Here is a 13188-nt window from a genome sequence, read left to right on the forward strand (position 1 = left end):
CCCACCACACGCCAAGTGGGAATCAATGTATATAGGCAGCCAGATCCTCCCTGGTGAAGACGTGAATCCAAACAAAACAACACGGGGACAGTGCCTTTCTTGGTTTGCGTCAATAATTCAACAACGTAACCACAGTTACATGAGAGGCAGAGTTGTGTTAAGGTGTTTGTCAATATATAAAAACTTTTCCTGAAAAGAAAATGTTATAGTTATGTAGATTTCAGCAGCAGCAAAATTTGGATCTTTAACTTAAGTAGATAACAAAAAATAAATATGTATAAAAAGTAATAACGTGAACTCCTTAACTCCCCATGATACTATTTGGACTCAGACAGCTTTCATCAGTGAGGGCTCAATAGTCAAAGAGTGGAATCTCCCTCGTCTCCTTTGTGTGCAAATCGATGGCCTCTTACTTTCCTTCAGGCTGATGAAATCCCCATATCCCCATTTTGTGGCACATCAGTGGCACTTAGATGTGAGAAATTCTGACTGGCATTTCTTCTTACAGACAATAGGTTTCCCTGATAACGAACACAAATTCAATTAAAGGGGAATCATTTTATACCTTGAACAAGATCGGGCAAAATAAACTTCAAGGCTTCATGATAAAAGGGATTTTTCAAGAGCAGCACACTTCATTTTTTTTCACATTTGTTGATTTCATTGTTTGTTTTTTATGTATTTAGAAGGCTGCAGTTAAATCCATCCCAAACTATCATCTCTTAAAAACCCATCACAGGTGTGATGCTTGAAAACTTAATTTCAAAACCATCAGTGCAAAAGAAATACAAATAAGAAAATGGAGTAAAAGCAGGAGTGTAGCATTTCTTTAATCAGTTTAATGTGATGAGATAATCCGACATTATTATCAGTGTTAGTGAACTATGAATGAGAAGCTGTTCGACCACTTCCTCAGTCTTCAGTGATGATTGATGATGGGGAGTCCCTCTCCTCTGCCGCGGCACGGACATCACGCTCGAGTTCATATTTCATGTGACACTTTCACACTCGTTCATCATTCTTAGCGTGTGAACTAGAAAGAAGAGGTCTGGCATTTTCAGCATTATACCATCACTCGTCCGTCCTTGTTGGTCAAGGGTGAGCTGAAAAGCTCACCCTTGACCAACAAGCTGAAAAGCTGAAAAATCGGTGCCGTGGTTCCAGCTACTGTCTCATATCACATCTTTGTTGACTACTGTCTATATTATAATTTTTTTTTGTTTTTTGGTCACAACATCCGTTCATCCATCCATCCCACCCTCACTCATGTCTTTTCCTCCTTTCCTCCCTTTTCATCCTCACTTTGGTTTCTTCAAAAGATCTCAGCACATTCACTCTCATGGGCCATTTCTACTCTGGGTACAATGAAATAATGTTTCTTATCTTGTGTGTATCAGCCTTGGGGCCTGTGCATTGAAAGTGTGTTGCAAAATGTGTTAAGCTGAAAGGGTTGTGCAAGAGCTACACACATCAAACCGGCCCACCCACACCATTAGGAAAATGAAACTCTGACACACGTCCTTGGGTAACAATGGCAGCCTCCCCACTCTGCAGGATCGACAGGAGCAGGATGAATTTTGAATGAGTTCACTGTCATGGTGGAAGGGTTGCGTTGATATGATATCAGCCAACCAGAATACAACGGATCACGTAGTCGTGCATGCTTTTTGCAGGATTTCTCTCTTGTCCTTTACTTGCAACAAAAAAATTCTGTCGAAGCCTATTTTGCAATTACACTTCACCAGCTCCGGTTGATGAAGACATACAGTTTACGCACCCAATCCACATATAGCTTATATCTCTGGAATGCCTATAGAGACAAAATACAATAACTGAGCACTTTATTAGGGGCAGCACACTTTTGCTGGATAGGGCCTCAGTCGTTTTGCTCTCAAATCCTCCCCAGTTCTTCGTGCCATGGATTCCACAGGATGTTGGAAACGTTTCTTGCACATTCTGGTCCCTGTGATTGTAATTTCTGCAGATTTATCAGATTCGCAATAACATGCTGCCAGTCTCCCATTGTATCACACCCCTGAGGTGTTCTATTGGATTCAAATCAACATGTGCATTCTTCCTTTTTCAAATATTTTCCCCACTAAAGGGAACTGAATCACAATGTAATTTCTTCATTGTAATCTTGGTCTTGCTCAGTGTGTATCCACTTTGATATCTCGGTTGATTTCTTGTGCTTTTGTGTTCTGTCTCCATTTCCAGCTTGGCTGCAAGGCAGTGATTGTGTTCTTCCAGTACTGTATAATGGCCAGCTTCTTCTGGCTGCTGGTGGAAGGTCTTTATCTTCACGCATTGTTGGCGGTCTCTTTCTTCTCCGAGAGGAAGTACTTCTGGGCTTACATTCTGATCGGCTGGGGTGAGAATGTCTTTCTTTCATGTCTTTATACCCTCCTGCTGTCCCAGGGTGAGACCCCACCGACGCTCAGCTGAAGACAGACTCCAGGTTGTGACCCTAGCAGCTGGAATGCAATAATAACGTTGTTGTGTACTTTTATGTTGTTTTTTTTTTTATATCCCTAGGAGGTCCGACAATTTTCATCACAGCTTGGAGCATCGCTAAAACCTACTACAACGATGTGGGGTAGGAAAAACATCAGAGAATTACCAGCAGAAAATCTAGTATTCGGTTCTTTTATTTGCAACATCTTGTACCAGAGTATTGTTTTATATCTCACCAGGTGCTGGGATATAATCGAGAACACCGACGTCTTCTGGTGGATCATTAAAACGCCTATATTGGCATCAATCCTGGTAAGTTTACAAGCCCTAGCACTTTGAGTTTAATCACTCAGATTCTTGTACATCAGCATGTTACACTGTCTGAAGTCAAACTAATGAGAGAGAAAACATCTTTGTCTCTCACCATAAATCCTCCGCAGACATAACTGTCATTGTAATTTATGTGAATGCTTCTGAACGCCACATCTCTTTGGGTAGTGCGACAGTATGTCAGCGCAACCGAGAGGTTGGCGTGACCTCGAAGTTCTCGTTTCACATTGAAAAGTTGGCAGGATGTAAGCGCTATAAACTTCTTTTTATTGACTGACAGGTCGTCTTTTAATTCATTTAGTCTTTACTGTCATCTTCTTTCATTCTGAACACAGTAATATACAAGCTCAGCACACTGCAAATTAAAAAATCACATGCAAATAGAAAATATATGTGCAAAAAAGAAAACAACTTCATCAATTTGATGACAAGTAAATACAAACACAGGAACGTGCTGCAGGAGCTTCTGCTTCTGCTTCTGCTTCTCTGATGACACTCTGAAACATTTGAGAGCACATCCACTCTCTCTCGTGCCCATGTGTCATCAAATCGATGAGTCACTCTGAAACTCGTTTGTCACGTTATAGCTTCCTTATTCAATCCATAAAACCTGATCCATAAAACCTGAACAAGTAAACTGTTTAGTTTGCACCCTTTGTCAGATATCCTCACAGGTTACAGGCTGTGTATCTAACACACACACCTGAAAGCAAAAAGATCCATTCCTTATTTCATTGTCTCTCCTGGTCGACGAGCGAACCCCAAATATAAAGAAAAAACTAGCTGTGCCGCTTTGTGAACAGCAAAAGCAACATTGGAAAAAAAAAGAAGCACTTTCACACTTCACTTTCACAGAGGTGTGAAGAGGAAGGTAAAGATGAGTTCAACAAGCATGAACAGAGAGGCGACAGTGGAGCATGTGAAGTGGTGGGAGGAAGAATTACTTACAGAGCAGTGAACACAGCACAGCCCCGGATTCTTGCTGTATTTTACAGATGTGGGATTTTGTTCTTATTTTACAGAAGTTTCTTGATAGAACCACTTTATTTGACACTATAGAGACGACAGAACGGGCTGGTGTTTGTATTCCTGGTAAAGTGAGGCCTGTAAGGGGTCTTGAAAAAAATTGACTATAGCAGTGATCGTTTATTTCGGCCGGTTCCCAGTAGTTTTTTTAATTTAGTTTTGTCCCGTTTCAAAGCTTGAAAGCTTCTCAAAGTTGATTTCACAAAAAATATACTGATGGAATAAAGTCATCGATTTAACTTTATTAAGTTTGCTGTTGCCTGGATACAGAGAAATAGAGCTGGCATGACTATCTTTCTTGTTCAGCCGTCCTACTGTGCTCTGACTCAAAGACCCGGGAGAATAATTTGATCATTGCTTCCCTTTTCCTCTCTAGGAACCTGCTAAATTGACAGAAAAACGTATATATGTTCCTTCCTTGAAAATGATAAGAAACCATAAATGAAGAAATAGAACGCAAGCCCATTACATCATGGTAAATCAATTATGAAATGTTATGGTGAACTTGAAAGGTGCCGGTGGGTGGATTTTGTTATCTACAGACAGAGCTGTTTCCCGGTTTCCAGTCTTTGTGCTGAGCTATGCTGACGACTGCTGTCTGGACTGTAGCACATTTGTAATAGAGATATTATTGTGCTATTGATCTTCTCATGTAAAACCTGGCAAGGAAACAAATGTATGATTCCCAAAATGTCAAACTGTTAAATTGATGACATGATATTTAATGTTTGCACAACTAGATTTGAAGAAAAAAAAAAGGATGTGTGGTGTAGTCAACACAAAGCAAACGCTCTTTTCTCATCTGTTATTGATGCCCTGCTTTGTCTGTTCTTTTTTCTCGGTGTGTTGTCTGGGCAGCAGTTGTTGACAAAGCAGATTCAGTTGTGTTGTTTCACATTAGGATCAGGCTCAGCTGCAGCCGGGCTGTCAGAGCGCTCTGTCTCTGTCTCTCTGCGCAGCCGCTGAGCAATGTCTGTGTGTGTGAGGGATGTTTGTGATATAGCATCATTATATGTGAGATACGTTTCCAGTTCAGAGGTCCAATCCAAATGAACAGAATTTAAGAAATGCTCGTTAGCCCTGCAGTGCACGAGCCACATTCCAAATCAAAGCGAGATGAAATGCAACATCCGTCTTTTGTCATGAGATGCATTTCTCAAACATTCCTACAAATCTGTTAAATTAAACACTGAAAGACATGAAGAGTTGTTTTAACTTTCTTTAGAGCAAGTTTTTCTGCAGGAATTTCATAGAGGACGAATTCAACATTTATGTTTTAATAATTCATTTTATGACACTTGGATATATTCTCCACAGATGAACTTCTGTCTGTTCATCTGCATCATTCGGATACTTCGTCAGAAAATCAACTGCCCGGATATTGGAAGAAATGAGTCCAACCAGTACTCGTGAGTGGAAATTCATGTCTTTTTCATATTGTAAATATGGATCATTCATCAGCTGAGATTATATGAAATGTTACCGGTCACCCTGAGGACACTGGGGATCTTCCAAAAGTGAACTGCATTCAACAAAGATTAAAATACACATATTTCTCCTGTAGGTACAACTGGTGCTTTATTTTTCTCTGTGACTCCCTTTAATTATTTATACACTCTGAGTAAAAGACCAGTCATTTTGGTTTTCAGTGACGAAAAGCTCAGTGTAGTCTCCCCCTTACAGCTGCTTTATGCAGAGATATAGCGCTGCATGGGTTGAAGTGATTTTTCCTGAGAGGGAGAAGCATCCCATGAGTCGGCCATAATACATCTATTTTTCCACCTACATTTTTAATGGTGGTTTCTGCTCCATCTCTGCTCCTCTGAGTTCAAATGTAAAAAAAATGTAAAGTACTCCGGAGTCGCATTTCATTATTGTCAGATGCAGAGACAGATCTAAAATTGGTTTCCACGGGAGAGAGGGAGAAATCTTAATATGTTTTTGTTTTTGTGCTTTCGTTTCAGGAGACTGGCAAAGTCGACGCTGCTTTTGATTCCGCTGTTTGGGATCAATTTTATTGTGTTTGCATTCATCCCAGAGCAAGTGAAGACTGAGCTCCGGCTCATTTTTGACTTGATTCTCGGGTCATTTCAGGTAAGAGTCCGAATAACAAAACTCTATAAGTTTAACAACCTCTGTGAAAAAGTTTCCCCACAAGTTAAACCAATACTGAAAAGAAATGTTTCCCATTCAAGCTCCAGTAAAAGTAATGAAATGACTCTGACCTGTGAGTGTTTCTGCTGAAGAAACCCTCTCAGAGGGAAGTGTGGCAGGTCTCCAGGCACTTTGCCGGCCCATCCAGTGGCAGTGTTAGTGTTTTAAGCCCTCGCTGTTATTTCAGTTCATCACATAAGGATGAGGAATGAGGGAGAATGCAGTCAGACGGTCCAGCTGCGTTACAGACCGCCTGGAAACCAAGGAAACCATTCCAGCACATTCCTCCCATCATTCCTCTCATCCCTCTTTCTCAGTATTACTATAAACCAGCTAATCGTATATGGTATGCCATGTTTTTGTCGGTGTTATCCATGTATATGTCTCATGGATGTTCCTCTCGAAATAGGAAAATAGTTGTATAGACAAGATAAGGAGATTTTACTGGAAGCTTCAAACTGTTATTGCTCTCTTATCCGTTTTTCTCTCCCCGCAGGGCTTTGTGGTTGCTGTCCTCTACTGCTTCCTGAACGGAGAGGTGCGTACCCCCCTCACACTGATGTAAACAGTTTGTATGAAGACACTGATGTAATCTGAAGAGTCCCACGCAGAGATAGCTCACGGTGGTGAATCCAGTTCATCTGAAGTTTCAGCATTGCTCCCTCAGTGCACCATAACAAGCACAGTCCTGAGAGGCGGGTGAAGCCGGGAGTGTGAGTCACGAGCGCCGGTCGATCCGGACGTCCCTCCTGTCTTGGATCTCCTCGTGGTTTATTTCTGATGCTTCGCCTGCAGGGTGAAAAGAGCCCAGCCTTAATGGCGGCAGGATCTCTTCAGTGGTGTCTGCGGCGGCTCTCTGTGGGCAGATTAGTTATGTTCCAGCAGCAGGGCCAGATTGGATCACAGTGATGGGCTGGGTGGCGAAGGCTTGACACTATGCTGTCTGAATTTTAATCCAGTGCAATATTCAGGTGTCCACTGTTAAGCGTCCGGCCTTTGTTACGGCAATCTTTGCAGATATTAAAAAACTAAATCAGACAAAGGGCAAAAACATATTTAGCAGGAAGGTAAAATTTACATATATATATAAAACTAAATGTTACCAATAACAAATAGAACAGTCAATGGAAATCTTTATCTTTCATTCATTATTATTATTACTATTATTATTTGGTATCAATACAATTATTATTAAGTGTTTGTTGAGCTTGACTCATACCGGAACTAAAAGTTTAAATATATTTTCCTCTTCTGCTTCAGTTTTGACCAGTATTTTCTTCTTAAGAATGGTCTGTATACAATTAGAATTATGATATATACAATATATGAAGAAGCTACACACAGGTTATCACCCATCACATCCACTTACATACAATAAAAAGGTTACCAGGGTGGCAGTTGTGTCTGCATGTCCTAAATAAGCTGTATCTGCTTTATCAGGCTAGTGATGAGTTCAAAGGGAGGGTCCATTAAGCCCCACTCAGCAGGGACACATCAATCAACAAACTGAGCCACTTTGCTTTCTGATACAATCAATGGAAGGACACCAGCTGATTTACTGCATGAGCCACATGTGGAGGCTCTAGTCTCCAATGAATAAAGACAGGAAACCATTGATCCCCTTCTCAAAACGAGGAGAGGAGGTAAATGTCCATTCTGACAAAATGATCCAAACCAAATCAGCAAGTTCACAGATTGTTTCACAATAATTAAACTAAGTCAATTAATAGCAAAACTTGTTTTTAGACCTTTCTCCTTTTGAAGTAAAATACAAAATCAGAACCGCGCCATTTTACTTTCTGTTCTGTTCTTTGAAAGTGCACAAGAAGTTTTTTTTCCAATATTTTTAGAATTGTCCACTTAAACATATAGGTCCATCATAATAAAGTATTTCTGCTGCTAGACTGAAAGAGAAAATAAACTGCATCACTCCTCGGTTCCTCGTGTGGGTGCGGGAGCTGTTTTTTAAAGTCTTTTAATCTCTTATTCTTCCATTTTCTGCGGATGTTTCTTGTCTGTCCTTCGTCTCTTCGGCTGTGGTTTCTTTTGGTGGCCCTGCCAAACACCCAGTTTTTCTTCTGTTTAATGTAAGATGCATCATTTTCCGTTTCATGGAAGACACATACACGCTAACAGGTGCTCGAAACGACACGTCTCAAAGCCTCTTAGTCATATTTCTATTGTCTTATGTAGGTTAGTGGACGAGAGTTGCAAACTTAATAATTCACGAGCTGTTACAAAAACTTCACCAATTAACTATAACTGTTTTAATTAGGTTCTGAATATAGGTATAGTGGGAAAAAATGAAATTATGGGGAACAAAAGAGTAACAATTAAACAGTTTAGAGGAAGGTTACCTTAAGGTGCCTGGACCAAAGCCTCTGTGTGAAGTGTCTGTTAACATTTCATGCTGGAAAACACAAAACAACTACAAAGAGCCAACAAAAGAGACAAAGGGAGAACAGAGAGATGCAGAAACAGACAGAAAAGGACGAGGACGAGAAACAAAACAACTTCAAAACGATGCAAAAACAACCACGAGGATACAAATAGCAAACACAAAAAGAGAAAAAAGACACAAAATGAGACGTAAAACACCCCAAAGACATTCAAAACAATTAAAAAGAGACAAAAGCACCAGAAAGAGGCAACAGAGGAACAGAGAGATGCAGAAACAGACCCAAAATGACTCGAACGAGAAACAAAACGACAATGAAAAGAAGCGAAACAACCACGGAGAAACAAAAAGAAACAAAATGACTCAAACCACCACAAAGTCATGCAAAACAATTACAGAGAGACACCGAGTCCTAATCCATTTCAACAGTCTGCACAGTTTATTGGTTCTTCCTTGTGGTGAATCACTGTCTTGTTGTCACATTATAAAGTGTGACCCTGACTTCTCGTTGTGCTAATCCCTCATAGGTTCAAGCAGAGATCAAGAGGAAGTGGCGGCGGTGGCACCTGCAGAGATATATGAGCTCCGACACCAAATACCAACACCCGTCTATTGGCAGCAGCAACAACTTCAGCACCCAGATCACCATGCTGACACGATGCAGCCCCAAAACACGCCGCGGGTCGTCCTCCTGCCACGACGACCTGTCGAGCATGTGACTCTCACCAGCGGCGAAACGGAAATACATCATATTCTCATGCCATTCAGAACACACGCTGTTCATGTGAGCTCCTGCATAGAAAGAGTCACACACTTCCTCATTAACACATGCACTGAAGGAGGCTGTGGGTGTAACAGGGACAAAGGACAGGGATTAGAAAAAAAGAGTAGTTTGTAGTAATCAGCCTTTGAGCGGCTTTCAATCTCCACGCTTCTTCAAAACGAGCTTTACAAGCACAGCTTTCACGCGCCTGACCGAGGATCGCTGAGCTTCTCTCTTCATGAGTCAGTGCATGTGTGCAGATGAATTGCGAGTCATATCATTATGGATCATTTGGTCAATTGGTATTAAGGTCCCCGTGTGCTCAGACACCGGGCAAAGCCAAGTGTCTCATGTTAATGGGGTTAGGTGAAGGATCCAAATGTGAAATGCACCAGCAAACACACAATCTGATGCAATTATACGCTGATTAAAAATCACTTAGGGGAGAGATTGCTCCGGCTCCAAATGAACAAGGCTGGTGCAAAACTGTTAGAAGCTGATGCTGTGATTATTTTATTTTTTTACGGCGAGTGCAGCAATATTTCAGACAAAGAAAAGCACCAGTGATGCATTGTGGTTTTGTGGCGGGGGGGAAAAAAGTTTTGAAGCATATCTTAAGTCGACCAAAAAGAATAATACAGCATGCAACCTTTTTGTTTTCCTCACCGTGTGGGCAGACGGGAAAAGAAAGACTGGCTGAAACCCAGGAAACTTTATTTCCATGCCCGCTAAATGGATGAGGCTTCACGCCGCGCGACTGCGGTGATGCCGATCCACAATGATGGTTTGGGAGTACAGATGCCCTTCTCTGCACTATCACTCTCAGAAGAGACTGATTGCCCCTTCCCCTATTATCAGTCCATCCCTCTTGTTCTGCGTGATCCTGGGCCCGTGATAGGCTTCAAGTGTTTGACTAGTCGAGCCGCTCGGGCAGTTTTCGTGCTGATCACTGACGAGGGCCTGTTTCTGTGTTTTCAAGAGACACTTTCACTTCGCAGCAGCTCTGCAGAGGAAATGCCTTTCAGCAGTGGAGTCCTCGATTGTTTACATTTACATGGGAGGAGTCTTTTAACGTTGTACAGTAAGCATACAGTGTAAAGTGTAATGAATTACTGTGGATTGTGGCGCCTTACTGATTGTATTGCGGCTACAATACCAGCAGTAAGTCACCGTAACTGTTTGTTCGTGTTATTGCAACATGTGAGATTTAATGCCTTTCCCCGGGAACATAAAATCGTCTTGTATACAAGCTTGTTTATGTAGCGGCCTGTTTTTTATCGTCAGGCATAAAAGGGAAAGCCCAGCATCACATATTACTGCACAGATTCATAATACAGAAGACTAACACATGCAGGCGGAGGAGAACCTTTCCTGGTCCTGACACTTTGGAAGGAATCAACCTTAGATCCTTAATCCTTTGCTGGTGACAAGTGTGATTCTGATTCCAACTTCTCAGCTGGAGGAGGTTGAACCCGACAGGTCAGCGGACACAAGCTGACAGGGATGACTGGCCCTGTCACCTCGGTGTGCTCTTTTCAGCTCACGGGGTCGGACCTGAAAAGTCACTTTGCATGTTTACGCACAAGGGAACATCGAGAAGGTCCAGTTATATTTGCAAAAAAAAATAAAAACTCAGCATCTCAACCTACTTCTCTTCGGACAGAACGCAAAGCAAAATTTCGCACAATTTCAGAACTTGACAGCTGGATGGACGATATTTATTTTGCTCAAGTCGACGATGTACTGCACCGACTGTAAAGCAGCGGACACACGAACCATGTCTGTGTTTAGCTTTTCCTCATGACACCTCGGTAATCACCAAGCTCCTCATGTTATTTACCTCCATCTTTGCGCTCTATTTGTAAAGCTGTTAAAAAAAAAATCCTGGGTTTGGTGCAAATTTTTCTCTCTTCGCCTTGAAACATTTTTGAAATAATCTTCAAATGCTCTTACCATCGACTTTGCATGCAAACGGGCCGCCTCTAAAATTCACTTCACGTTCATGCTGAACTAATATTGAGTACTTGAGAACTGTGTATTTACTATTTCCCTCAAAAATTATTCTTTAAAGTTTATTCAAAGACATTATCCAGCCTTGTTTGGGGCCTGTCTTCTGTTGTCCAGCTCAATGTGACTGTGAGAATATGCCAGATTTTAGTGCTTTGCTAAGCTGGCGTGGTCGTTGTGTGTCAGTGAGATAACATTGAAAAGGGATATTGAACCAACAAGCATTCTGATGTGCACTTACAGTAACTGTTGACGTATGTATAATGTAGATTTGTGTATTTGCAAACTGGATATTGTGTTGTGCATATTTAAGAGCTGAGGTTTGGTTGTTCAATGTGTGTAACGCTGGTGCAATGTGTTGTGAAGCTGCAAATGTACTGTAAGTATTAAATAGCTTCAGTTCTCAATTGTGTCCACATAAAGCCACAAGTTTTTATGTTTATATATATATATAACTTGTTGTACAGTGTATGTAAAGGTTGTTATAATTACAGGACATTTCACTTTCCATAACAATGTGACCTTATTTCACTCAAACTGTATGAAATAAATTATTTAGAAATATACATGAAGGTGGAAGTGGAAGTCTTCATTTTAAAGGTGAAATGATTTCATCATTATTTAGAAGAAAATCCTTCCTGACTGAATCCTACGACATCTTGGGGTCTAATTAAAGCTTATTTTCATAAATGCTCTTTTCTACTTGACAAGATCATGACCCCGAGCTGGTTCATTCTTTATTTTACTCCCAGAGATGCTCACTTAAAGCTTCACCGTCAAGTGGTCCCTGCTTATATGCCAGTTATTTCAATAAAAATACGTTTGATGCATTCAGATCTTTTTCATTTCCCAGTTGCAGCCTCCTCAACTAGAATTATATTCATGTTAAGCTCGGAAACAGACAATGATTTGATTAAATATCTTTAGTTTCATTATGAAAGCAGAGGGCTTGATGTTCCAGCTGATATGAATGTGTAGGGAGGTATTATGAGAAAAGCGGCACATTAGGTTCCTCTGGAGACAATGGACTTGTAACAGCTCAAAGGGTTTGAACTGCTCTCTCCGGTGCACAGATAAGAATTATCTCAGTAACTGACTGTACTTGTTCACTTCATTGAGTGCTGCTGCAGGTCACTGTGCCCTGAGGAGACAATGGCAACAGACCATTTCTGAAGACGTACAAAAAAAACCACACACTTTCAGAGGTTTGGATTTACAACCAAACAAGTGCAGACAGGAACTGATGATAGTACTTCACTAAATACCTTTATTCACATGCTTTTGTTTGTTACTACATCATATTCTTTTACACCACTGCTTTCATCATATCAGTTCTTCCCAGCACCAGTTGCACCTCACTTACAGTATTTGTCAGGTGTGGCTGACCTGCTGAGTTTGCTTTGGCGTGATGAAACCGCAGCTGCTCGAGCGAATCCGCATGTTGTTCCTCGAGGTTGTTGGTCCACTCGCTGCCTCTCGTGCAGCGGACCTCTGGCTGTGCTCATCACCATGAAGAGGACAGAATTCAGCCAAGGCGAGACACCATGTGCCGTAAAAGGATTAGGAAGCACACCCTGCCATGGCTGCTTGGTCAGATCAGCTGCTCTTTAGTCTAATGTTTGATTAGCTCGATCCGTGGACTGGAAATGATTATCATATAAGACGATTAACTGTTGTAGTTATAGTAAATAAAGGGATTTCTAGGCTGCTGCATGAATTTGTTTGAACATATGATAAAGAAAAATAACCATGAGGCCCATTTATTGAAATATGCAAATCAAATGCAAACATGCTTTTTATTCTTGGTCTGAGAACTTAAGGATACCTGTTTTGAGTGTATCACGCGGGATGCAAACGGGAGAAAAGTTATTTTCAGATTCATGGTGACACTCAAAATGTGAGACAGATGTCCTGCCTGTGAGGATCTTTCAATATTCATGGCACCAGTTAAATATTCATGTTACAAATAAGGGAAAGTTTGGGGACGGCCGGTGATTGAGAAAACAAGTGAGCTCTGGCTTTGATGACCTCGGCTGTCCTCAGCTCCGAGAAGCTG

The 13188-nt window shown here is 41.2% G+C and overlaps 1 protein-coding gene across 1 annotated transcript in view; it reads left to right on the forward strand.

The window, feature by feature from the left end:
- vipr1b (vasoactive intestinal peptide receptor 1b) overlaps positions 1 to 9755 on the forward strand; it is a 34502-nt gene extending 24747 nt beyond the window's left edge. The window contains exons 7-13 of the mRNA XM_034572759.1: positions 2218 to 2371; positions 2536 to 2596; positions 2694 to 2766; positions 5128 to 5219; positions 5775 to 5904; positions 6461 to 6502; positions 8890 to 9755. Coding sequence (XP_034428650.1) covers positions 2218 to 2371; positions 2536 to 2596; positions 2694 to 2766; positions 5128 to 5219; positions 5775 to 5904; positions 6461 to 6502; positions 8890 to 9081 — 744 coding nt within the window. The 3' untranslated portion in view covers positions 9082 to 9755. The remainder of the gene's footprint in view (positions 1 to 2217; positions 2372 to 2535; positions 2597 to 2693; positions 2767 to 5127; positions 5220 to 5774; positions 5905 to 6460; positions 6503 to 8889) is intronic.
- Positions 9756 to 13188: the final 3433 nt, after the last annotated feature.

This window comes from Hippoglossus hippoglossus, chromosome 20, assembly GCF_009819705.1.
Source record: "Hippoglossus hippoglossus isolate fHipHip1 chromosome 20, fHipHip1.pri, whole genome shotgun sequence".
Taxonomy (NCBI): domain Eukaryota; kingdom Metazoa; phylum Chordata; class Actinopteri; order Pleuronectiformes; family Pleuronectidae; genus Hippoglossus; species Hippoglossus hippoglossus.